This window comes from Panthera tigris, chromosome B1 (genome assembly GCF_018350195.1).
Source record: "Panthera tigris isolate Pti1 chromosome B1, P.tigris_Pti1_mat1.1, whole genome shotgun sequence".
NCBI lineage: Eukaryota > Metazoa > Chordata > Mammalia > Carnivora > Felidae > Panthera > Panthera tigris.
This window is the reverse complement of record NC_056663.1, coordinates 200,656,384-200,679,501: the sequence shown is the minus strand read 5'-3', so window position 1 is coordinate 200,679,501 and position 23,118 is coordinate 200,656,384. Positions and strand designations below refer to the sequence as shown.

The following is a 23,118-nucleotide window of genomic DNA, read 5'->3' as shown; positions in this document are numbered from 1 at the left end:
GAAAGCCAGATTTAACTTTGCAGCTCTCAGCGCCTGGAGAGTCGAGGGAACTCTCACAAGAATTTGGCGGGCTGGAAAACGCATTTGAAGGAGGAGCATCCACACCCACGGAATGAGGCCAAGGCAGTTACAGTTAGAGGTCAAGTCGACAAAGGGACAGCCAGGGTGAGGCTGTGGATGGAGAAACTCAGATTTCAAGACTGGATGCCCCGCCACCTAAATAAAGCGGAAACGCCGACAGTGTCCCCGGGGTGAGCCTCTTCCCTGGGGGATGCACAGCTGAACAAGACAGCCTCTTCTTTTCTTTAGGACTGTGGCGTTCTGGCCCAAGACCGAAGACTGAGGTGTAGGCAGAAGTAGTTCTGGTGGCCAAACTGAAATGCTTCGTGGGCAAGATAGCGTGTAAATAGCAGCACTGGACGAAATTGTGCTGAAAATGCAGCTGTTGCTTTTGTAAAACCCAGAAGGTGCAGACCCTTCTCTGCGTTCCACTCTTCCCACCCCCCCCCACCTGTAGCTGCTGTAGTTCTGACTCCTCCTACCCCTTCCTTTTTTTTTTTTAACGTTTATTTATTTTTGAGATAGAGAGAGACAGAGCATGAGTGGGGGAGGGGCAGAGAGAGGGAGACACAGAATCCGAAACAGGCTCCAGGCTCCGAGCAGTCAGCACAGAGCCCGACGCGGGGCTCGAACTCACGGACCGCGAGATCGTGACCTGAGCTGAAGTCGGACGCCCGACCGACGGAGCCACCCGGGCGCCCCTTTTTTTAAATTTTTTTTTAACGTTTATTTATTTTTGAGATAGAGACAGAGCATGAATGGGGGAGGGGCAGAGAGAGGGAGACACAGAATCGGAAACAGGCTCCTACCCCTTCTTACCTGCCGCTTTCAGCAGCGTCTCCTGTCCGAAACCTTCCCTGAAATCTCTGTCCTGCCCTCTGTGGTCTTCAGGGACAGAGTGGTGAGCCGTGGTAGGGCCCGCCGGATGCTCCGGTACAGGTGGGCACCGTGTGTGCGCGGAGCTGAGAAGAGGTGTCCTTTAAACGAGGGAGCTTCGTTTCTATACCGTGGTTCCACATGTCAGCTCTCCAAAGGGGTCGCGGTTTCTTCCTGGTGTTTGTCGCACCGTGCCTACAGGGTACTGGCTTGGCATTTATGCCTTCTAATTCTGGCTCCAGAATGGATGCTGTTTGTTCCTGCAAAGCCACCCCTCTGGGCATCACGTTCTTCCCCTCTGAGAGTCTTAATCGAGGGAAGAAACTTCTCAGCCCTAATTTTTTAAATTATTTCAACAGAATAGAGCAGAGCAACGTTCTCTTAGCAGGAGTGTGTAAAAAGTGGAGATCTTTGAAGGCGTAGGATCCAAAGTGGAAGTTCTTTTATTTTCTTTTTTCTTCGGAGGGTTTAGTCGCATGGCTGTATACTTTATCTCAGATTTGAGGACCAGAGCGTGTGATGGAAGCTTAAGCAACGTTTCGATCTTTCCTCGTAACTGTGCTGTACTTGCAACATCTTCGCCGTATCAGATTGATTTGATGTTTTCCTCTATGAAGTTGGGTGCAGAACTCGTGTGTGCAGCGTTCAGTCGATCGTTTGAGAGAGAGCGAGCGCATGAGTGGGGGCGGGGCAGAGGGAGAGGGAGACACAGACTCCGAAGTGGGTTCCAGGCTCCGAGCTGTCAGCACGGAGCCCGACGCGGGGCTCGAACTCAATGAACCTGAGCCCAAGCCGTGTGAAGGCTTCCGTGTGTCCCGTCTCTAGCAGACATTTTAATTTGGGGAGTCGGAAATGAGTGGAATTTGGGAGTGCCTTGAGTAGGTGGATGTGACTTTAGGAAAAGGCGCCAAGCACAGTGTAAAATGGTTACTTGCAAGAAATCACAGCCTACGTTAAATGGCCTGTGAGGCAACTCCAGTTCTAAGGAATATGGTAATTAACCCTTTCAGCTGTTAATCTCCTCTCCAGTGTATCTGTTCGGTAAAATGGGAATTTGTTGTGCTTGATTCACTGAAAGCCACTTGTCTGGCTGTAGAAAGGATACACAGTTTTCTCTGATATTCTTGTGTGGGTGATTCAGGGCTTAAAAATAGGGGATAGCTGTGTGGTTGCGGTGCCGCTGAATTAAGCTTTTTCACTTCACGCAGTAGGAGTTTGGTTCCTTTTTTCGGTTTGCAGTCTTAATTAAAAAAAAAAATGTACTTTGTTACATGCGGCATGTGGTTTGTTTTGTTAGCGATTTTATTTTAGGAGGGGCCTTCAGAAACTCCACGGGGATCTTCTCTGCGGTCTTCTTAGGATGCAGTCATGTCCTCACTGAAAGCTAACTGGTTAATGCTCGTTTTGCTTCGAGAAGACCATTTATTTCGTGTGTAGCTGGCTGGGTTCGTATATGGACCCAATGGAAAGGAGCCTCTCGGGAATGGAATGCCCGGGGATAGAGTTTGGACTCTGCATTTCAAAGCTGTCCTCTCTTGCTCTTTACTGAGGGAAGAGAGGACCCCTCCCCTTCCCCCAGGGGCCCCCACCCAAGGCCTCATTCATCCTGCTTTAAAGCCCTGATGGTGCTTCCTTTTTTTATGATTATGATGTTCTGTAAATCACCTTTTTCTTTTGCGTATCACTTGGCTCAAAGTCAGCCTTGGGTCTTCAGGCCTACCCTCCACCTCACGCCCCGTGTCCCCCACCAAATGGATTTTCTTCTCTCTTTTCCACTTTAAAGTCCTTACCGTACACGTGCCTGTGATTAAGCCTCCTCGAGATCCTTTTGGATGTTGGCAAGATGTAAATCCAGGTGACGCATCGAAGGTCACTCACTTGGGATCTTTTGGACGGGATACGTCAACGAGGGACGTGCTCCCGGTGAGGCTTTCGTGACGTTCGAGTGCTTCCCGGGGACTTCAGCTCCCTCAGCTGTGAAATGGAGTTAGCTGTTAGGTTGCTTCTTCCGTGTCGCTCAAGAGATTGTTCTGAGGGTGAAACGAAATCAGGAATGTGGCGGAATTTGTAAGTTGTAAGATATTTTGTTGCCAAAGATTTAAAAAAAAAAAAAAAGGCTTGATTACGAATGTAACGAATCCAAGTTTTTCAGACGCACATATGAGCCCTTACGTGAGTGTATCGGGCAACTTCATCTAGGATTGTTTTTAGTCTGTAATTGGCATTGTTGCTGGACACTTCAGCATTGCGGGGAAGCACCGCGAGCAGTTGCCCCCGTTTTCCGTAAGCAAGGCCCCTGGAGGCGTGGAACCGATCCCTTAACAGTGTCTTCAGTTTTGTGCCATCCCGTGGGTGCTCCTTTAACGAAGCCTACTTTCTTGAGGTTTCAGTACCTGAGCCACCTGTCGACGTGGGAAAAGGCGATAGGCAGTCTGAGGTCAAGGGCAGCCAGGCATTCCTGCCGTTCACATGAGAGAGCAGTGGGCATCAGTGCAAGCCTGATTTCAGCACCCAGTTTTTCTCGGGTCAGCACCCAGTTTTTCTCGGGTCAGCACCCAGTTTTTCTCGGGCCTCCCTCTCCATCGGCCAGGCTGCCCTGGAAACTGCAGTACCTCCCAGTTTCTCTTGTTCTCCCCCTGCCTTTTCTTCCTCTCCACCAGCCACTCTGTGCCTCTGAGCTCCCAGGCATGGCAGTGGGAGGAATACGGAGGCTAATAAAGCACAGCACCGGTCCTCAAGGAACCCACTTTATATGACGGTGTACCGGTCACATGGCTCAGCAGACGTTTGTACAGATTATCTGTGGCATGGCCGAGTACTGCGGTCAACGTGCAGATACAAGCTGGGGCGCGGTGACTTCTCTGGGAAGAGCTGGGGCTCCGCAGTCCAGTGGGAGAAGCAGACCTGGGTGTCATTTCAGTGCAGTGCAGTTAAGTGCCGCCACAGGTATGCAGGAGAGTTTGGGGGCCGGGTTGGTGCACGCAGTCCAGCATTTATTCTCCTGCGTGGCGCTTAGAGTTTATCGGGCAAGGCAGGCATTGGGATGTTTCTAAGTTGAAGGGCAGTGAATTACCCCAAACCTGAAATCTGCAAAATGTTCCGGGCAGTTTGTAATTCCCCAAATCTGCGTGTATCGGAACAGGTCCGTAATGTGTTGTGTTGGATGGCCATCCTTGCCTGTTGATTTGCCTGTTGATTCAAGTCCGTGTCCTCTTGTTGAATATGTCAACAGCGTGACCAACACTCTGCTGGGTATTCTCGCATCGACCACCGTATGGGTCTCCTGCGGCTGCTGTAACAAATTGCCACAATGTTAGTGGCTTCAAACTACACGAATTTGTTTGTCATTGTTCTGTAGGTTGAAAGTCTGCCTCTGGCTTCACCGGACAAAAAACAAGGCATTGGCAGGACTGTGTTCCTTCCTGGAGAATCTGGGGGAGAATCGCTTCCAAGCTCATTCAGATTATCGGCCGAATGTAGTTCCTGTTGGACTGAGGCCCCCGTTTCCTTTCTGGCTGTCGGCCGGAGGGCCGCCCACGACTCCTAGAGGCCTCTTCTTTCTGGTCCTTGCACACAAACCCCTGAGCCCAGAACCAGTAAGGACCACTGAAGCCTGCCGCAACTCTGCCATATCTCTTCTCCTGCCTGGAGAAAGTTCTCTGCTTTTAAGGGTCCATGAGATAAGATGGGGCCCACCTAGGTAACCCAGGATAACCTCCCCATCTAAGGCCTGTAGCAAAGTCCCTTTGCCATGTAATGCGATCTAGTCACGTTCCAGAGATTGGGTCATGGGCGTCTTTGGGGGCCATTACTCTGCCTCCCACAAGTAGCTGATCTAATTATGACAACATCTGATCAAGTTGTTGTTATCCTAGTTAATATATAAGTTAACTAAGGCACCAGAATTTTAAGCAAATTGGCAGGGCTGTTAAGATTCCTAGTATATGACAGGACAATTCTTCTGACTCGCTGTTGTGCTGGGGGTGGGGTTTTTTGCATGAGAGACAGGTCAGTCAAAAGCCAAGAAACTTTTTTGCTTTGGAGTGTTGAAGTGGTCCGCTCTAATTAGAGAGGTTTTGCCAAGAAGTCATTAGAGTAATTCCTCTATTAGAAAAACCACCCATGGGGTGCCTCTATGGCTCAGTTGATTAAGCATCCGACTCTTGGTTTCAGCTCAAGTCATGATTTCATGGTTTCGTGGGTTTGAGCCCTTTGTAGGTCTGCGGTGACAGTGCGGAGCCTGCTTGGGATTCTCTCTTTCTCTCTCTCTCTCTCTCTCTCTCTGTCTCTGTCTCTGTCTCTGTCTCTGTCTCTCTGCCCCTGCCCCACTTGGGCTGTCTCTCTCTCTCACAGTAAATAAATAAACTTAAAAAAAAAAAAGGTACTCGTTGGGATGAGCACTGGGTGTTATATGTAAATGATGAATCCCTAAATTCTATTCTTGCAATCAGTATTACGCTCTGTTTTAACTATCTTGGATTCAAATAATAAAAAAAGAAAAAAGAAAAGAAAAGCCACTCATGTGGGGCATTTGGGACCTTGTCTTTTCAAGGTTTACAGGAAGGACTGACCCCATGGGGTAGAGTGCATGAATCCACATCCATTTCTAGAATGGAAACAGCTGAGTCAACCCAACAGGGAGTCACATTCCTGAGTTTAAGAGTCTGTTTCACGGCTGAGGCAAAACCCAATAAACAACGTTTGCACTTGGATTGATAGTTGGGAATGAGGTGCCTTTTGTGGTCAGGGAAACAACTGGTGACAATCACCAGCACGTACTCAAATGAGCATGACCGCATTTGATCGCGGAGGTGTTTTTAATGATTGTTTCATAAGGATGTTTTTTTCTTTTACGGTAAGTGACAAGCTCTGATTTGAAATAAGCTGCCTGTAAGAAAGAAGAATCTAGAATTCTAAGGCTTTTAGGCTGGCCTTCAGGAACTCAGGAACGGCCTGTAATCCTGGGCAAACATTTTGTGTGTCTGTGCTTCCCGTGCGTGTTTAGCGGGGAGAGGAGTTCAGGTTTGCCATTCGAAGGGGTTGGGTTCCAGACCGTTGAAGAACGTATCGCTCAATGTGATATTGAGTGTCAGATTTTGTTTAAAAATTTAATACTCATTTTGACCAAAGTTATCCAGGCTCATAGTTTTAAGAGTCAAAAGTTCTGCGAGACTTAGAACAAAAACACAGCCGTCATCTACTCCACCCTTCTCCACCCTGATTCCTGTTCCTCAGAGGCCATCATTTTAATGCTTCAGCTCTTTCTTCCAGATTGTGCGTGTGTGGAACATCCTACTACTTAGAAGCCAATTTGGGTCACTTATCCCACCCCTTCCTCCCACTGCCACCTCTTTCCGCCCTGTGCTCCCTGTGCGATTATGTCAAAGGTTCTGCTGAAGTATTCAGCAGCACTTATTACATCTGTGGAAACGGTACTCACAGCTGAGATGTTTAGTCTGTTTTGATTGCATTTCCTTTCTTTTTCCTAGAGTTTGTTTTGCTTAGTTTTTTTTGTATCTGTGCTTTATTCACCCCTCACCCCGGCAGTGTAAATCTCCTCTCAGTACATCCACAGGCACCGGGGAATCATCCATTTTATCCTTTTCTTAGGGTAACTCTTCTGAACCTCCCATCCTGCTGCTTTTCCTCTCCAGTGGTTGCTTGCTAGGCCTGCTGCCACTGTCCTCTTAGACCTTCCCTGTCACCCTGAGAGAGAGCTCCTTTCACTCTCTGGGGTCAGGATCCCTCCTTTTTAAGTTTTGTCTCTTACTTTGGTTTCACATATCCACCAGTAGCTGTCAAAAAATATACATACATACATACATACATACGTACGTACATACAGAGTTGAGATCTTATATAATGTTGGAATATTTTCCTCTCCTTGTTATATTTTCCTTTCCATGTTATTGGTCATTTGAGTATAGAGTTCTGGGCTAGAAAGCATTTTCCTGCAGAATTTTGAAGATAGTGCTCATATCCAGCCTCCAATGTGATGGTCAGTGTGTCCAAAGCCTTTCCTCTGCATGTGACTCGCGTTTTCTTCTGCATGATCTTTTAGGCCTCTGTTCTTCCAGGTGTTTAGAAATTTTGTGACGGTAATGCCATGATGTGGGTCTTGTTTTTGTTCCTTGTGTCGGACACTTGGTGAGTCTGTCCCATCCGTGGACGCCTGTCCTTTATTCTGAGCATTGAACTCCTCTATAGGTCTGCGTTCTTCTGTTTCTTCACTTCTTTGTCTTTTGTTTTCCTTTTTTGGAAGATTTCTCAAACATTTTCTCTAAGCTCTTCTATGAATTTTTCATTGTTACAATTTAAAAAAATTTTAAGAACTCCTTTGTAATTCCTGAAAAAAAATATTTTATTTATTTAGAGAGACAGAGAGAGAGAGAGAGAGAGAGAGAGAGAGAGAGAGAAGGGTCAGAAAGAGGGAGGAGAGAGAATTCTGAGCAGGCTCTATGCTGTCGGTGAAAACCCCAACCCAGGGCTTGAGCCCATGAAACTGTGAGTTGATGACCTGAGCTGAAATCAGGGGTTAGACACTTAACTGACTGAGCTGTCAGGTGCCCCTATATATATATATTTTAAAGTCCCATCCTTTCTTGTTTCAAGGATGTGGTCAGATGTGGTTTTATTGTGCTCCTCATCCTGGAGGAAAGGTTTATTTTAAAAAACCTGTTTTTTAATGTTTATTTATTTTTGAGAGAGAGAGTCAGAGCATTAGTGGGATAAGGGCAGAGAGAGAGAGAGAATCCGAAGCAGGCTCCAGGCTCTGAGCTGTCAGCACAGAGCCCGACGCGGGGCTCGAACTCAATGAACCTGAGCCCAAGTCGGACGCTCAACCGACTGACCCACCCAGGCGCCCCAAAAAGGTTTATTTTTAAATGGCTTCTCGGGGTGCCTGGGTGGCTCAGTCGGTTAAGCGTCCGACTTCGGCTCAGGTCATGATCTCGCGGTCCGTGGGTTTGAGCCCCACGTCGGGCTCTCTGCTGACAGCTCGGAGCCTGGAGCCTGTTTCGGATTCTGTGTCTCCCTCTTTCTCTGACCCTCCCCTGTTCATGCTCTGTCTCTCTCTGTCTCAAAAATAAATAAATGTTAAAAAAAAAAAAGGCTTCTCAGTTGGATTATCTAACACAGCCTGAAATATTGGATAGTAGTTTCAAGAATTACCTTTCCGTCCATTATCCGTTTTCCAATATGGAAAAGAAGTGACCTTTCAATCCTTGGAGGTGTTAGAACATAGCTTTTGTATGTTTTCAAACACCCTCTTCCAATGTGTTTCTTCCCTGCCCATGTCATAGCTAAGTTGTGCCCTCGCTTTGTAAACCTCACGTTGTCCGCTCAGGTCTGTGTGCTGCTGCATCAGTGAGTTCAGAGTTTGGAAATCCTCGTCTCCTTTTGCTTGAACAGGTGCATGCTAGTCGATCGCGCCCGTGCGTGTGGCATGCGGTGCCGCTGGAGGCAGATAGCTCCGAGGAAAGCTCCTTTGGGGGGTCAGTTTTTAATCATAAAAAATATTAAGAAAAGGCAAAAAGACGGAGTAGTAGTGATGGGTTCTTGTGCTGGACACTAGGTAATGGTGCCACAAAAACTAGGGTATTTTTAGCCACGGTGGGTGGAGTTAGGTTTGGGGCTGTCAGCCCGTGTGGAACGTTCTAGCAGGAGCTGTGTACAGAAATGGCTTCTTGGGAGCAGGACACAGGCCTCCTCGTGGGTGTTTTCTGAAGACACGTGTAACAGATATCCGAAGAGAAAAGGGGAGTGCATTCGAAAATTGTTCTGGAATCCTGTATTTTGAATGACTCTTGAACAGTAAAGGATTTCTGGAACATTTACAGCAAGCAGTTCTCAGTTCCGGTCTGTGGAAACGAATGTGACGGTGACAACCAGGATGAATCTTGAGGACACGTGGCTTGGTATTTTCTCGTTAAAATCCCCTCTTCCCGATTAACTCAGATTTGTGTGTTAGGAGGTCATACGTCACTTGATGTTTTTCTCCAGATGGGTTATTTGGATTTTCCGGTTCTTGAAGAGTGGCCCTCTGTGTCAGTGTGTTCAGGCTGCTGTAGCAGAATACTGGAGACCGGGTGGCTGGCAAACAACGGAAATCGCTGTGCAGGCTAGAAGTCCAAGATCAGTGTGCTGGCAGATTCGGTGTCCAGCGTGGGCCCGCTTCCTGGCTTCCAGAGGGTGTCATCTTGCCGTGTGTTCCTGTGGTGGAAGGGCACTGGGGCTCTCTGGGGTCCCCTCTATAAGGGCACTGATCCCACTCAGGGGGGTCCACCCTCATGACCCGATTGCCTCCCCAAAGCCCTTCCTCCTAAGACCATTCATTTGGAGGTTCAGTTTCAACATGGGAATTTTGAGGGAACCCCAACATTTGGTCTGCGGGACCCGCTGAGAAGCTCAGACGTGCCGTATCTTTATGATGAGGCAGACGACAGGGGTGGAAAAGGAGACTGTAGTATTCATGTTAGAACTTCCGGATTCTGGAGTTCTGTGTCCCCTCCACCCTCACGACCGCCTCGGTTGGTTGAGTGCTTTCCGGGTCCCACGCACCTGCCGCTCGCTTCATCTCTGCGGCCACTCCGCGGGGTCGGCATGTCCAAATCTTGCAGGTGACATGAGATGAGACTCCTGGGGACTGCAGTTGTCAGCACTGTGTCGCCTCTTTTTCAGTTCTCGTGACGAGAAGAAAAGCTGGCAATGCTTTCCAAATGGTGATTCACGTGAACTCGGCTTATGGGGATCACGTCACAGTGCGTCAAATCCTCACGTTGTATACCTACAACCGGTACGCTGTTATGTGTCAGTTGTATCTCAGTTTAAAATTTTTTTTTATGTTTATTCATTTTTGAAAGAGCACAAGCAAGGGTGGGGCGGAGAGAGAGGGAGACACAGAATCCGAAGCAGGCTCCAGACTCTGAGCTGTCAGCACAGAGCCCGATGCGGGGCTCGAACTCACGGACCGCGAGATCATGACCTGAGCCGAAGTCGGGTGCTCAACCGACTGAGCCACCCTGGGGCCCCAGTTGTATCTCAGTTTAAAAACAAGAGGTGAGGAGACGTTGAATAACTCGCTCAAGATCACAGGGGAGGTGGGATTCGGATGCTAACGCCCAAGCCTGGGCTCTTGGCCGCCACACCGCACGGCCTCTGTATGTGCTGGGACTTTCTGGTGTCTCGGCACCGAGTTGACTGGTGTGCCCAGGGACTGTCACGATGGAGCTGTCCTGGGCGCAGCTCAATCGCTCACGGCGACTCCTGCCCGGAGGCCCAGTGGCTCTTGTCGCCTTTGACCTGCAGGACGCCCGCCCCTCGTGGTGCTGCAGGTCGTCCGTGTCCGTGCTCCCTGCAGTCCCTCCCTCAGCCGTGTGGCAGGTAGGGCACCTGTCTGTGGGGAGGATCCCAGCCCCGGTGGCCCTTACGGCGGCACGGGGCGCGCGGCAGACGCTGGCAGAGGCAGGAACCAGATGCTTCGGGCTGCAGGGGGCGGATGGGAGGGCACAGGATGCGGTTCTGAGGTGGGCCGCGGAGCAGGAGTGGGACTCCCACAGTGGCACCGAGCAGCCGAGGCTCTCAGCTCTGCGAAGATTCCAGCCGGCCGGGCCCACTTGGGTGGCTTTCCCTGAGTTCTCTACGTGCTTAGTGCAGGGAGGAAGTTATCACGGCAAAGGAGTCCTCCGGACGTCGTGACCGCATTTAGAGTTTTCGATGTTCAGCCCGTTGGGCCGGCCTGGGCCGGGAGACAAGAGCCTGTGCCTCCCTCCTCGTTGGACACCTGTCCGGCGAGGCCCAGTCGGGTGTCACCACGCCTGTGCCCCCGATGCCAGCCGCGCCTGTATTTGGGGAGTACGAAGGGAGCTGCTGTTCAGCGCGTGGAGAACATCGCACGTGGCACTTAGTCCGTCCTCTGGGTGAGACAGCCTCACGGATCCAAAGGGTTCTTGCTGATCCACACCCTGCCTCCTCGACGCCGAACCCTCCATCGTCCCGCCGCGGAGGGCACTTCTGAAGCCTCCGAACGCTGGCAGTCTGTCCGCTGCCCGCCGAGCTCGGGGAGAGCCGTGGGGGTGATGGCAGAGACCCAGGCCCCCAGACCCGGGCTGGCTTTCTGGCTCTGCCGCTCAGGTACTGGCCGTGTGGAATCTGGGGCTCGTCGGGGACTTCTGTGAGCCTCCCAGACCACGTGGAAACACCCCTGCCTGGAAAGGGAAGCGGGGGCGCGGGCCGACGGCCACCGGGAGCTTGGTGTGGGCCAGGCGTGCGGCGAGCGCCGAGCGGGATGGGACCGATCGGCGTTACCGGCTGTCGTCACGGCTCGCCTCCGGTGGGAAGGGGTGAGGAGCGTCACCCAGCCTGGGTCCTTGTGGCAGCGGTGAGGGCTGGGAGCCTGCCACCTGGGGCGTGTTGCCGTCGGCAGCGAGATTTGGAGCGCTGCTGTGCAGCCACGTGCCGGCCCCCTCAGGGCCGCCTGGGCCGGTGCGGCGGGGACCGGGGGAGTTGCCGTGCCGCCGAGGCTGCCCGGGGCCACCGGGGCCGGCGCGTGGGTGCTGCGGGAGGAGGGGCTGTGCGGCCGAGTGCCCGGGTCCTAGCTCCGCACGGAAGGCACTCGGAACGGTGTGGCCGATGCAAGTTTTGTTGTTGGTGCCGAAGAGGAGTTGAGAAGGCGTTACTAGGGCCGCGTCCGAGTTGCTAAAGTGGAAGTAAGGGCCGACGTGGGAAAATCACCTCCCGGTGACGGGCCGGGGAGTGTGAGTTGGAAGGACCTACGCCTAAGCTGAAGAGTGGAAACAAATGTCGTCCTTTGGTGACCCTCCGTGAGTCTGGACGCCACTGCACGTTGCTGAATGAAAGGCGCCGGGGCGCGGGGTCACCAGCCTCGTCCCGAGGCGTCTGCTGCTCTGTCTGGGGGAGAGGCGGCCGGGGCGACGGTGCCCACAGCTACTGTGAATGCAGCGTCGCCTTTGATACGAGCCTAGCGGTAAATACGAGTTGTATTACACGCGAAGACACAGGCGTAGAGGTATCGGGAGGTTTTCAAGGTCACACGGTTGTGAGTGGAGAAATGAAAGGCTCGCGAACTGTGGGGTTTCCCCCCAAAGCCCTCGAACTTCCCTTAACACTTGGTCGTTCCCTGGCCGTGCGGCAGCGACTGAGAACTCCAACACGTGGGGCTTTGCGGCAAGGACCGGGGGGATATGACGATGTCTGCAGACCCGGGATATGCCGCAGCGGGCTTCTAAGTTACAGAGTGTCCACCTGGAGAGAAACCCCTGCTTTTAGACCTTTTTGTGTGGAAACAGATGAAGACCAAACATGAGAAAGGCAAAAGCTGTTGATTCAGCGCTGGCTGGAGCAGGGGGTCAGCCACCCACACTTGTGTTTGGAGGCGGGCAGAGCAGTGGGGGAGCTTCCCAGAGGAGGAAAGGGCGCTCGGGTGGGCCTGACGGGGACTGGGGAGGCCAGAGAGGCTGGGGAGGCCGGGGAGGGGAGGCCAGGGGGGCTGGGGTTGCTCAGGAGGCTGGGGAGGCCCACTGGAAGGGGGCGTCCATGCGGCTGGTCAGGGGAGCGGGTGTGGCTTTCTCGGGTCGGTCCTGAGTCTGAAGCAGGACAGAAATTAGGGAAGCTGTCCGTTATCGACCAAGTCCTGGCCGAAGGTCACAGGGGTCATTGTTTGGGTTCCTGGACTGTGATTAGAGACAGCAATCTGACTTCCTGCAGATCTGACTTACAGCTCCCTGGGTGGGTCACTGTGGGTAAGGGACTAGTTTCCTGGGTGGGTCTCTGTGGGTCAGGGGGTAGGTTGTTGTGGGTGAGGGGCCGGCTCCCTGGGCGGGTTGCATTGGACTGTGGGTCAGAGTCGTGTGTATACGTGGCCTGGCCCCTTGTCTTTTTGTAGATTCAGTCTCTCATCTTTCTCTTGAGGGTAACAATATGAAATGACAGATGTGTTGGGAATTCTGTAACAATCGTATGGTCTCTGGAAGTTTTTCACACAGACATTTAAATCAGCGACTGTGCACTCTGGGGCCATCACCTCGGAGATTTAAAAGGCTTCAGTAATATTCCCTTGGTATCACTACGCTTTTCATTCATTGTTATGAAAGTCTGCCTTTGTCCACAGCTGGCTCTTGACTGTCCATTTTGTGGTGGACCCACATCCCTGCGGATGTCATCTTTTGTGCCCTTCACCGTTGGTCTTAGCTTGTCCGCCTGGCCAGTGAAGTTTAGTTTTCTAACCTTTGTTGGTACTAAAGTAGGGAACTGTGGGTCAGCTCACTGACTGCACTGGCAAACTGGGAAGCGGGGAGAAGCTATCGTGGTTTTTGGTGGTAAAGCCGGGAGTAAAAGTCTGTGTACCTGCCACGGTGTGACTGAGGGAAGGCTAAGTGTGCAATCTGCGGTGAAATAGTTTTCCTTTAAATGTTTCTTCATTCATTTTTTAAAAAAAATTCTTTTAACGTTTATTTTTTTGAGACAGAGAGAGACAGAGCATGAATGGGGGAGGGTCAGAGAGAGAGAGGGAGACACAGAATCTGAAACAGGCTCCAGGCTCTGCACTGTCAGCACAGAGCCCGACACGGGGCTTGAACTCACGGACCGCGAGATCATGACCTGAGCCGAAGTCGGGCGCTCAACCGACTGAGCCACCCAGGCGCCCCTTCTTCATTCATTTTGAGAGACGGTGAGAGTGCGAGCAGGGGAGGGGCAGAGAGAGAGAGCGAGAGAGGGAATCCCAAGCAGGCTCCACGTTTAGCACAGAGCTTGGTACAGGACAGGGCTTGATCTCACAGCTGAGAGATTATGACCTGAGCTGAGGTCAAGAGTTGGACGCTTAACCAACTGAGCCACCCAGGCACCGCCCCCTACCCCCCGCCAAAATGAAATCGTTTTATAGCTGATTTTCATTTATCTCTGCTTCTCGTTCTTTTTATAACAGAAATTTTATAATTTTTTTTAATGTTTATTTATTATTGAGAGAGAGACACAGAGCATGAGCGGGGGGGGTGGGGTGGGGAGGGGTGGGGCAGAGAGAGAGGGAGACACAGAATCTGAAGTGGGTTCCAGGCTCTGAGCTGTCGGCAGAGAGCCTGACGTGGGGCTCAAACCCACAAACCGCGAGATCATGACACTGAGCTGAAGTCGGACGCTCAACCGTCTGAGCCACCCAGGCGCCCCTTATCACAGAAATTTTAAATTGGCCTTTATGGTTATCATCAGTGTAAACGATATTAACTTATTTACATATAATTTACCTTTTTTCCTATTCATTTGCTGTTTCCACGTGATCGAAAGGACGTTGTTACGGGCCCCCCAGATTCACGTGGTGAAGCCACATGACTGCCAATGTGGTGGGAGTAGAAGTGAGTCATTCAGAGGTAGATAGGGTTAGACGAGGTCGTGAGGACAGGGCCCGGTCCAATGAGATGAGGGTCCTTGTAAGAGGAGACAGCGGGGAGCTCGCGTGCTGTCCCCACGATGAACCCACAGCGAGGAGACTTGCCAGGATCTGCATCGACAGGCACCTTGATCTTGGACTTCCAGCCCCCTGAACTGTGAGAAATACGTCCCTGTCGGTCATGCCCCCAGTCTGCGGTATTTTGTTATCGTGGGCCAAGATGGTTAACACAGACATGGTTCTCGAAAGCTGCGGCCTGTATTTAAGTTGGCAGTCAGTGCTATAGAAATAAATGCCTGGTGCTTGTACGCAGAGAGCACTGTGATTCCAGGGCCAGTACCCTCGGTCAGTCTCCCAGTTGTGTCTTGTCTGTATTAGGATAGCTTCCTAACCCCTCTCCAGCCTATCATATGTCTGGATGAAATCACATACGGTATCCTGCTCTTAGCGTTCCACGTCTGTACAAACCCCCTTTGTGGTCTTCCGTCGTTAAGACGTGCAGATTCCTTGGCTTGGCATTCAAGGCCTTCATGATCTAGGTGCAGTCTACAAATGTGGGCTTGTCTCTCTCTCACTGTCACCGACCTTACACTCCAGCTCGTTGCGTAAGCCCTTTCCCGAAGCCCCGCGTGAGAGCTCCGCTTACGGTTCGTGCTTTCCCGCCTCCTCTGTGTTCTGTTGCCTCTTCCCGCCTTGTCATCCTTTGAGCTGTGAACGGCTCCCTTTCCGTGACCGCTTCTCTGACACCCCGATTAAAATTGCGCCGTCATTTTGTTCCTTATTTAATCAACACGACGATCCCGTGGGGTCACTATTCGTAGTCACCTTAATTGCTCTTGTAGTCAAGTCAAAAATGCTTGCTTTAGTCCTGGATTTTGAATGTGTTGAACAGGCAGCGGGGCGGCGTTCAGAAGGGGCCCCGCTCCAGTCCCCCATCCGCCTCCTGTAACCACGTGACCTGCTACGTTTGCACCCTCGCGAGGTTGTCTGAGCACAGCCAAGCATTGATGGAGAATTGTGTCTTCTTTTAAAACCACGGATGTAGGTGTAACCTAAACACTATTTCCTGCCAGTTCCCTACTGCTGGACGTTTAGGTGCTTCCCAGTCTCTTGGAAGAAGAAGCAGTGGGTCTTCTTACTGCTGGATCGAGGGGCGTGCACACCTGGGGTCGTGACTGGTGGTGCTGTGTTCCCTTTCATCAGGGTTGGGCCGTGTTACCCTCGCCCTGTCGGTGTTTGAGAGTGTCTGCCTTCCACACCCTTGACAATGCGGTATGTTCTCAAATGTCTGTTCCTTGCCAATCTCATAGCTAGGTTAAAAAAAAAAAAAAAATTGGGCCTATTTTAAAGAGTAGGGAACCGAAGCCTAGAGAGATGAGGTAGGTAATTTGTCTGGTCTCATATAGGTGGGTAAGCCGTGACCTGAACTTAAGCCTTCTAAATTTCCAAATTTGTTTGCTTTTGCGGCAGGCTGGCATAAAATATATATCGCCTTTCACAAGTTAATAATTATGTGCCACTGTTTAGTCCTCCTCCTGGATTATAAGCCATGTGTGTGCATGCACGCAGAAGGGAATTTTCAGAGTGAGAGAATTTTTTCGTTGAGTCTAGTTGAAAGGCAGTGCAGGTGGGAAAATAATGTAGGTTTTTCTGCTTTTAAATCTCAAAGCATATCTAAATTGTCTTGACTCTTCAAACCATTTGATACAGATTTGTTCTAAGGGAGAAGTCTAGGCCCTTTTTCTTTTAGGGATTGTGGCTTTCTTGATAAGAGAAAGGAAACCTTGCTAGGAACCCTCTCAATTTGTAGACGTTGTCTGTGTTAATTGTATTTGCCATGTGATTTACAAGATTGTTTTGGGAAGCGGGTACGTTGAACAATCAAATCTGCTTCCTTGATAATTAAATTCGTTTTTCTTCTTTCCTTTATCCAGTGTAGTGACAGCATGAAATCTGTGTATAAAGCCAAAGCCACTGGGTTTTGCTGACATCCAGAGAAGGGTGACTCCCCCCACCCCCAAACATGGACCACCGCATACCACACTCTGAGTTTCTTCATACCAGAACGATTTTGCATAATAATCGTGGTATCGTCACACTTCCCAGATATGTGAACTGAGTGTGTGTGTGTGTGTGTGTAATTCCCATAGGTATGGTGTGTATGTGTGTGTAGAAACGTACATTCATTTTTGTGGTGGGAATCAAATGGTACCATTTAAAATGGCCTTTCCGACAAATTCCAGAGAGCCCTCTCACCCCACAAGTTTGGAGGTTGTAGGTCCACGGGTAACGTGGACGCAGCCTGTCTGCTGGCCCTGCGCCTCGACGACCCTGTTTCCGGTGTTGCGGATCTGTTCCGAATTTGCTCATCAGACTTCATGCTTCCCCTCAGGGGGATTGTTTCGTTTTGTCTTGCTTTTTGTGTGCTCTGATGACGGACTCATCGTAGTCTGTGAATTCCCTTCCCTCTCGGCTGCCTTCTCTGTCCGATGGATCGGCAGGAAGTCGCCTCCGAATGTCCTGCTTCTCCAGCAGCCGGTGTTCGGGACTCTGGGCCGCGCAGTCCCAGAGGGAGCGTACTTACCCTCTGGACGTTCAGCGCTTTCGGGGCGAGCCAAACCTAGGAGTAGTTTTTGTGGGACTGGGTGCCAGCACCCGTCTGGGGGTCGGGAGACCTGGCCTCGTCCTGCCGCAGGCGGTGACCCGCCGAGTCACCAGAGACGCGCCGTGTCCGCTCCCGGGAGAGTGAGGATGGTGTTTGCCGAGCTGCCTCCCGGCGTGGTGACTCCCCGACCCGCCGTCTGCACTGTGCCAAGCGCGGTGGAAATGAGCGCGCGTGAGGCGCCTTTGTGACCACGGGGCGTTGCGGTCCAATTTCAGACGCCAAGGGACGGGCCGCCCGCGCTGGGCACGGGCGCACGCTGGTGGAGTTTGGAAAGGCGGTTCCAGATCCCGCAGGGTGGTTGATGGGACCCCAACCCCCCCGCCCCGACCACGCCGGGGGAGACGCGTGCAAAAAGCTGAGTTCGCGTAGAAAATTCGCAACGTCCGAGTCTTGGATTATCGCCCGAGAGAGAAGGTGGAGGGACGGTGCTCTGTGTTCACAGGAAGTTGTGCTGTGGCTCCCGGGCGCTCGTCACGCCTGGGCCCGACACCCGGGTTCGCTCGGCTTCACTGCGCCCTCCTGATGCAGCCCGCTCCTTCGAAGGGTGGCGGGCAATCCCTTTGACGAACTTTACAGGGGGCAAAGATGCTCACTGAGGACAATCCCGATAGTTCCGTGAGAAGGAGAGCGAAAGGTGGATGCTTCTCTCTCACGGCCTTTGGGGTAATAACCACGAGTAGCATTTGGGGTATTTCCTCCCGGACCTTCTCCAGTGTACGTGCAAATACAAGCGTGCCTCTTGGAGGCGTTTGTAAAAAGAAATAGCGAGCACCTGACACACGCTGTTCACACCTCCACCCCAGTGGTCGCGGGGCCGTCCTTCTGTGATGATGCCTGCAGATCGGATAGACTCTCTTGCCCTTGGAGCGCTGGCCGGTAACCACTAATGATAACGACCTTTCCTGGGCGTCTGTCGGGTGCCTGGCCCTGGACCCCGAGCTTGTTTCACGAGTTGGGTCACGTGGTTTTTCACGACAGCCCTGTGGGTGCGCGTGGCTGTCGTCAGCCTTTGTCATTTTACAGACGAGAAAACCAGAGTAGAGACAGGCATAGCTGCCTGCCCCAGCTCGTGGCCTCATTTCCAAGAGGGAACGCTTTTGAAAAGGCTCCTGTTAAGTTAAAGCGGTTGCCGTTTACTCATTTCAGGGAACATTCGCTGACTGCATCCTGTGCGGGGTGCCTTCCGAGGAGCGGCTCCTGAAAGCGTGTTTGGGACGGGGGGGAGGGGAGAGCCCGCCGGGGCACGGGGCCCCACAGGTGCAGGGAGGGACGGGCCCTGTCAGGGAGAAGGGGTGCAGAGGGGAGGTCTCTGGGTGGTCCTCGGGACGGCCAGTTCTGCCACATTCTGTCCAGGTCTTGTACGATTTTCAGAGATTCCGTTTGGGTCCTTACGATAGCTCACCCGACACCGAGTGGCTGTGATTTCAAACCGCCTGAGTCAAGGTCAGTGCTAATGCCCCTCTGGTGGGGGAACTGTTACCCCAACCTTGTGGGAGTCACCCGGGACTAGACTGTTTGCCTACAAGTGGCTAAGTGGGTTTGATGCCTGTTACGGTGGGTTAGACTTTCCTGCTCTCTCGCACTTGGAAGACATTTCACTCGTCTGTGGGTTTTGCTGAGGGGCCGTGGGGTTAGGCTAGCAGGGCTCTGACGTTTGTGGGTTGATACACGTGTTTTGCCAGCGCAGCGAGAAAGCATCATGGAATATGGAAAGAGACAGGACAGAGCAGGGGACACGGGCTAGGGGTCCCCGTGACTGGGGTGTAAATGTTTCTGTGACCGGGCAGCATCTGATTTGTGCCCACGCTGTTGGCTTTCCGCTAGGCACTTTCTCTGCTATTTTGGCCAGTTTTATTTGGGTGTCTCCTGTGCAGAAGGCATGACCTCAGCCTCTGCCACCAAGTATTTATAGCAGTTGGTACCTCCTATGTGGGTCACTTTCTCTGCTGTGGTTTCTTTAAGGAAATTGTAGCTCTCTTACCCAAAAGCACACCCCGCCCGCCCATTTCAAGGTGTCAGCCTTGAACCCATTTCTGAACACCTGGGGAGAGGCTGTCCTGAGTCGGGGCGGGGGGAGGGGGAGGCACCTGCCCGCTCCGACTGGTGGGGCCCAATGATCGATGATCGCCTGAGCGAAGGAGGTCGGCAGTGAGTGCCGTCAGCGCATCTCCCTCCGCTGTCTCCCTCTCTTCCTCCTCCTCCCCTGTGTTTTGCTTTAAACGTTTCTTCTTAAAAATTGAGCAAGTTTTTTGTTGTTGTTGTTGCTGTCCTTTGCTAACCGCTAACCGCATGTGGGGTGAGCCTGGGAAAGCGAAAAAGAAGGTTTTCACTTCCCTTCGATGACCGTGATGCTAGGTCCGGAGGGGCTTATTACGCGCCGGGCACTGTGAGGCCGCGAGGCCCACATTCCCTTTCAGTTCGCACTGTTAGCTGGCCGAGAGAGGGGGGGTTTATCCCCGACTGCTGATGAGGGCGGTTAGCTCCAAGGGGTTGAGGGAGCCTCCCAGAGTCACAGAGCCGAAAGTGGCGGTGCAGAAGCCAGCACAGATCGTCTGAGTCAGAGGATGTGACCCCACGGGCTCCTGACTCCTGGAGGGTCCAAGAGCTGAACGTGGGTCGGAATGGCCACGAGGTGGTCGCCTTTTCATAGCTTTGCCATTGACCCTACACGTTTGACCAAATTGCCCTGCGGTCACTGAGTGCAAAGTGTTCGCATGTCGAGCGTGTAGACGTCAGCCCTAACGTTTCACAAGAGAGAGCACACTTCAGGTTTGCGTTAGCACAGATGTTAACTATCCGCTCACGGGGTTTACGGTGAGGACCTCTTCCCCCAGTAAGTGGGAAACAAACCCTAATCAGGACACACACATGCCCGTTCTTTTCCTTGCTGCGTGTTTTAGCTGGTTGTTTAGGCTTCATTTGTGATATTCATGTCAACAGTATCTGACACCATAGGTGGAAATCAGAATTTTAAGGTAAGAATACTCAGAACTATGCTTTTTCAAACTTTCAAACTGGACACTTCACATCGCCCCGAATAGAGCTGGAGTTAAAGTTTCCCAAACAAGACTCAGCTGTCTTGGGGTGAGGTCCTGGCATCGCTCTCGCTGCGTCGCAAAGTGGAGCTGGTGGCCCGGAGCGCCTGGCCATCCACGGGCCGCAGAACGAGCCCTGGCCTAAGTCTCAACCGTAAACGAGAATGAACTCCAGGTGGATTGCACGCTTAAGTAGAAGATGCAAAACTATAAAACTTGAGGAAGAAAACCAGACATCTTGGAGATGCGGGGCTTGGCAGGGAGCCCCCCCTCCCGCCGCGCAGTGACGCGCGGGCCGCGGAAGGGAGAGCCGGTGGACGGCTTCATCTGCGTTCAAAGCTTTTGCTCTCCCGAAGAGGAGCCGCAGACCGGGAGGAGATATTACAGACCGTGTATATGGTAAAGGACCTTATCCAGAATGCGTAAAACTCTCTCCAAGTTCAGCAAACAAGCAATGCGGTGAGAAAACAGGCGGAGGACACGAAGAGCCCTTTCGTCACGGAGCACGTGCCGGTGGCCAGCGCGCACTCGAAAGGTACTTGAACTTCACCGACCGTCAGGGAAACGCGAACTCGACCCCAGCGAGGTGTCACGACGCACCTGCGAGAGTGGCAGCGTCAGGGCTGGCGGGGACGCGGAGAAACGGGACCCCTCACGCGTGGCCTCGGCGGAAGGGGGCGGTGATGGGACCAGAGCCGCGGACAGCGGTCTGGCAGTTTCTGACGGAGCAGAACAAGCCGCCACCGCGTGACTCGGCAAGTGCCCCCCCCCCCCCCCCCCCGCGTCTGTCCCCGGGACGCGCAGACTCGTGTTCACGCAGAGCCCGCCCACGGGAGTCCCGGCGGCCTGACCGCACGGGAGCCGGAAACCGGAAACGCCCAGGTGTCCTCCAGGGGCGTCTGGTCGAACAGTGGTGCGGCCACGGCTGGAACACGACTCCCCGGTGACAGGGAGCAGGTCACTGACACGCGTCACCACCTGGGTGAGTCTCCAGAGAATTGCACTGAGAAAAAGCACTTTGCAAAGATTTCATACTGTAAGGTTCCATTTATATGACATTCATGAAGTGACAAAATTACAGAGATGGTGACCAGAGGAGGGTCAGGGCTTAGGAGGCAGGGAGGAGACGGGAGGGAGGGAGGTGTGGCTGTAAGGGGGCCACAGGAAGGGTCCCCGTGGTGGGAGAAATGTTCTGCATCTTGCCCATGTCGGTGTCAGGATCCTGGCGTGATGGTCACTGTGGTTTTGTGGGACGTCACCCCGGGAGAGATTGGGTGAAGAGTACATGAGCTCTCTCCGCCTTTGCTGTTACAATGGCATGTAAACCTACCATTATTCCAAAATAAAAAGTTGAATTATTGGAAAGATACTGGTTGCTAAGCATTTGATTTCATCATCCATGGGAAAACTCTTCTAGAGAATCTGTGTATGGACTTTTTTGGCCCTTTAAAAAATTATTCATGTTCTTCTAAAAAATGTTATATGCACCTTGCAAAGAAATCAAATAATGCAGAAATATATACAGATAAATGTTTTTTAAAAAATTACCCAAAACTCGCCCTTCACAAATAACCGTAAACGTAAAGTTTTTAAATACACTATCTCCGTCCCCACACATTTAATTTGTTCTTTCCTTCTGGACATTATCAGGGCAGTGCTCGCCCTCATTCTGGCATCAGGAATCCAAAGCTTGGAGAGTTTGGGGGACTCGATCAGCGTCGGGTACTGAGATAGTGTCCAGAAGCAGAACCAGCCCCCGGGCGTTAATAGTGCCTCACCTGGGGCCTGCCCTGCCTCTGTCTTCTCCCTTGTCCCTCACCGTGGCCCTTTGGTCCACGTACATACCACCGTCACTCGGGGGCTTGTTGGAAATCAAACTGTCGTGGCCCTCACCTTTGGACTCGGGACTTTTGCTCAGGTGACCCCCTGCGTGGTCCTTGCGATGCCCTGGAGGACTGAAGGTGCCGTGCCTTCTGGACGACGTCGGAACGGTGGGCAGGGGGGGCCTGAACACTGGGAGATGCGAGCGACCTCAGCCGCTGCTTCTGCGGTTCCCGCCTAGTCCTCGCTTCCGTCGTGATTCACGGACTGGCCATTTGTGCAGTTCGCCTCCCTTGTTGGCTTTGAGCTCGTGTTTAGCAGCGCCCTGCGGGGGCTGACGTGGCACCCGGCACATCCAGACGCTTGGACGCTTGTGGACGAGGTAGGTGAGTCTGTGAACTGAACACGGTTGTTGATGGTGGCCCGGTTTCTGTCCCTGCCTCCGGGACCCAGAGACCCGCTACCTAATGGCCGTTTCCACCCCGGTCCATTTCCTTCCTTCCTCCTGTTGTCTCTTCCGCGGACATCCCCGAAGCGTGTAGCCTGTGCTGGACTCTGGAATCAAAGTGGGTTCCTCATTTGGTCCTCGTGCTTCTCAAGTCAAATATTCCCTCATTTCTCCTCCAAGCTGCTTCTCCTGCCCTGGTTTTACTTGGTTAGCGACGTCCGTCCTCGTCAGCCCTTTCCACTGGAAGCCTCCCCCTTCTCGCTCGCTCCCCTTCCCCCGGCCCGACGTCTCACTGGACTCCACGCGCACTGCTCGTCTGTGTGGTCCCCCCGTTTCAGCCCTGGCTTGGCACCTCGCCCGGCCGCGGCTGCGCTGCCGCGGTAGCCAAGTTCACTCTCTGCCTCGTCAGAGAGCTCTCTACACCCATTCTGCACGTTGCTGTCAGAACCCACGCAGACCGTGCTGCCCTGCGTAGCCTGCTCGGGTAAGCACGTGCTTTCTGATGGAGATGCTGGACTTGTCCCCGGCGTGGCGAGGGCTCTGGAGGACAGACCTGCTTTCCGCACTCCCGAGAGGAGGTGAGGGTCCCTGCCGGGACCGCGGGGGGATGCTGGTAACAGGATTGGTTCTGGAATCAAGAGACCTCGTGCCCCGGTTCCAATACTAGCTGGGCATCCTTGGGAAAGTCCCTGAGGGTCTGTGATGTTTGGTGACCTCATCTAAAAAGAGGGCACAATGAAAAGTGGGCACTCAGCGTGTCACACGAGGTTGCCGGGAGGCACCTGCATGGTTGCACGGTGGAGATGCTTTG

The 23,118-nt window shown here is 52.5% G+C and overlaps 1 protein-coding gene across 2 annotated transcripts in view; it reads left to right on the top strand.

Moving 5' to 3' along the window:
- Positions 1-23,118, top strand: part of AFAP1 (actin filament associated protein 1) — a 157,397-nt gene that overhangs the window by 1,674 nt on the left and 132,605 nt on the right. The window contains exon 2 of one of the 2 annotated variants that reach the window (XM_042985028.1): positions 9,616-9,730. The exons of the other annotated variant lie outside the window; for it this stretch is intronic. Within the exon in view, the coding sequence (XP_042840962.1) occupies positions 9,654-9,730 (77 nt within the window). The 5' untranslated portion in view covers positions 9,616-9,653. The remainder of the gene's footprint in view (positions 1-9,615; positions 9,731-23,118) is intronic. 2 annotated transcript variants of the gene reach the window in all.